This window comes from Gigantopelta aegis, chromosome 9, assembly GCF_016097555.1.
Source record: "Gigantopelta aegis isolate Gae_Host chromosome 9, Gae_host_genome, whole genome shotgun sequence".
Taxonomy (NCBI): Eukaryota; Metazoa; Mollusca; class Gastropoda; order Neomphalida; family Peltospiridae; genus Gigantopelta; species Gigantopelta aegis.
In genome coordinates this window covers 62,339,677-62,342,461 of record NC_054707.1, presented here as the reverse complement: position 1 = coordinate 62,342,461, position 2,785 = coordinate 62,339,677, and the positions used below count along the sequence as shown (strand labels likewise).

Below are 2,785 nucleotides of genomic sequence, written 5' to 3'. Positions count from 1 at the left end.
ATCCAAACAAATTTGCTTTGCGCCCTCGATCCAGTAACCCCCACCCCCCCCCCCCCCCCCCCCCCCCCCCCCCCCACACACACACAATGTCTACTTGCTTCCGCCGTTCCTGCCGTGTATATAAACATTATACAAATGATCCCTTGTTGCTGTTCCATAGAACTATCATAAGCGGCGGCAAGAGGTTTCAGATCTCACTATATTCATCGAGTACGAAATAGCCATGTTAGGCAAGTAGCCTTTATTAAAAATGTGCTGAGGTTTCGTTAAACAAGCATTCCTTTCATTTCATTTGAGATACATCCTGCTAGTGCGGTCATCATTGTGGTATATGTCCTGAAGTCCGAAAAAAGAACCACGTTCCCATCACATAGGCTACTCTTTTATATTAGGCGTTCAAACCAGTGCACCACAACAAAAGCTGTGGTATGTGCTTTCCTGTCTGTAGGGTGTCCTCCCATAAGACAGACGTCCCATAACGCAGACGCGTTAAAACAACACAAGACCCATTACTAATTACCTGCCGTTTACCTTGAATAATACATGTAGTAAATAATGGAATAGTCGGATACAATTAAATACAAAACACATAACAAAATTATATAAAATTAGATTTATTTATACACATACATATACCCGGGATACACATTTTAACATGTCTCACGATTCAATTTTCTGTCTGTTCCACAATTTATACTAATTTTAACAGATGTCCAACGGCATCCAAGAACTGAATGGGCGTTTTCTGTTCAAGGGTTAGTTGCGCCTTCAATCTCACGATTCTATTTTCATTCTGCTTATACACAGGGAATCTGGAGTCATCGTCTACCCATGTTAAAACAACATAATCATTAAATGCCTCCGCCTGTGGAACATCAGGTCCGTCATTCATGGCTTCTAACCATGCATCCTGTACTTGTGCAATGGGCAAAAGTGGTAGTCCAGCAGCCCTCCGAATCCATGTCTGTACAGCTGGATCTTCTTTGTACAAAACAGCAAGACCCAGTTCTTGAGTTTTCCTCCAAATGGCCTGTGTAAAGTGAAAAAAGCACCCTTTTACTTCAGCTTGCGGAAACTCCGTCTCAACTGCCTGGATTGCAGCCATCTCAAAATCAGTCTGAACTTTACTTGGAGCAAGGGGTTGGTTTAATAATTGTTGAACTTCATTTTTCAACAAACTGAACAGTCTAATGTATGTTATCCTCTGTTTATCGGGAAGAAGAGCAAACACAAGGGGATACATAGTGGTTCCGTCCATAGCATGGATGATGTATAATTGGTTCCACAATGCTGGACAAGAAGAGAAAGTTCCGTCCATAAAAATGGATTCTGCAGCCTGTAGAGCTACGATTTGCTCATCTGTAGAGAACACAAGTATGTTATCTTCATTTCCATCGCTAAATAACAGGTAGCGTCTTCCGTCATTTGTCTGTGTCCATGGTTCTTCTAGGATGACATCGTCTCTAGTCTGTGGTAGGGCAGGTATCAGAACTCGTCTCTGTCTGTACAGTGCACTGCTCATACTGGGAAAGGAAGGCAAATGAGGAACAGTTTCTAATGCTTGCTTTGCAACCTCATCATTGTATATTTGCTGCATAGGTGTTGTTTCTTCTCTTGCTCGCTTCCGTAGTATGCTGATAAACCGAGCAACATTCGGATCACTTGGAAGATGGTTGTGTTCCGATGTGTTCCGTACAAATTCGCCGACAGTGGTGCATTTCCCGGTACACGTTTTTGTCACGCATCTCCAGTGAACACTTTCCCCTCTGGTGCGATTCTTTGCAAATAAAAATCCATCCAATATTACTTGTGGTGAACCTTTTTGTGATTGAACAAATTCTATCCTTCTAAGACCAGCCATGACTAAAAAATTAAATAACTGTTTTTGGTAGCTACATGCAGTTAATATATAAGAACTTTTATGTTATCTCTGTGCTTAGCTATGGTTTAAATGTATGGTCAATGAAATACAAGACATTGGTCGTCAGAGACATAATACTCATTGATATACAAACAATGTCTATCTGAAGTGAAATGAATTGTATACGGATGTTGCTAAACTCTAAAAACACGGACATCATAAAACACAGTATCTTTACATTTGTTAATTCTGTTTAGCAGATTACAATTAACTTCTCCTAGTTGCCTGTGTGGAATTGGTAGATATAACAATTTTTTTAAATAGGTACTGTCATAACTGTGCGGTAATCATTGATATAAAAACAAAACATTGTCAATCTGAAGTGAAATGAATTGAATGGAGATATTGCAGTGGAAAATCCACCAAGCACTGTATCTTTACATTTATTAATTGCATTTACCAGATTACAATTAAGCTCTCGCTGTTGTTTGCATGAACTCAGCTCATTAATTAAGACTGCTGTTGCACTGCAGCATAGCTTGCTGAGCAGATTGGAGCAATACCATTAACGCAGTCAGGGGTGTACAGGATACATTACATAACCCAATAAAGAGTTTTGTCTATCAAATGGCATGTCTGCCTTATAGGACGTCTGTCTTATGGGAGTGAACCGTCTGTAGCGTAGCGTAGCGTAAACTCTATTAACGTGCCTCTATCCAATTAAGGTTCAGGCACGTCTCTCCCACACCCAGTCTCTGGCATGGCCAGTGGTCGAGTGTGGGACAGATAATTTACTTTTTAATGGGGCAATTTTGAATTATTTATAAAAGACATAGGGGGATTTTTATGCGTCGTTGAAATAACCTATGGTATTTAAATACAAATTAATTTTAATTACTTTAGTGTGACGCTTGTTCTTGACTG

General features: G+C 40.1%; 1 protein-coding gene across 1 annotated transcript; it reads right to left on the bottom strand.

Annotated features, from left to right (window-relative positions):
- Positions 1-691: 691 nt before the first annotated feature.
- Positions 692-1,861, bottom strand: LOC121381686. The gene has a single exon (XM_041511029.1). It carries the CDS (start codon positions 1,859-1,861, stop codon positions 692-694), a length of 1,170 nt encoding a protein of 389 aa, XP_041366963.1.
- Positions 1,862-2,785: the final 924 nt, after the last annotated feature.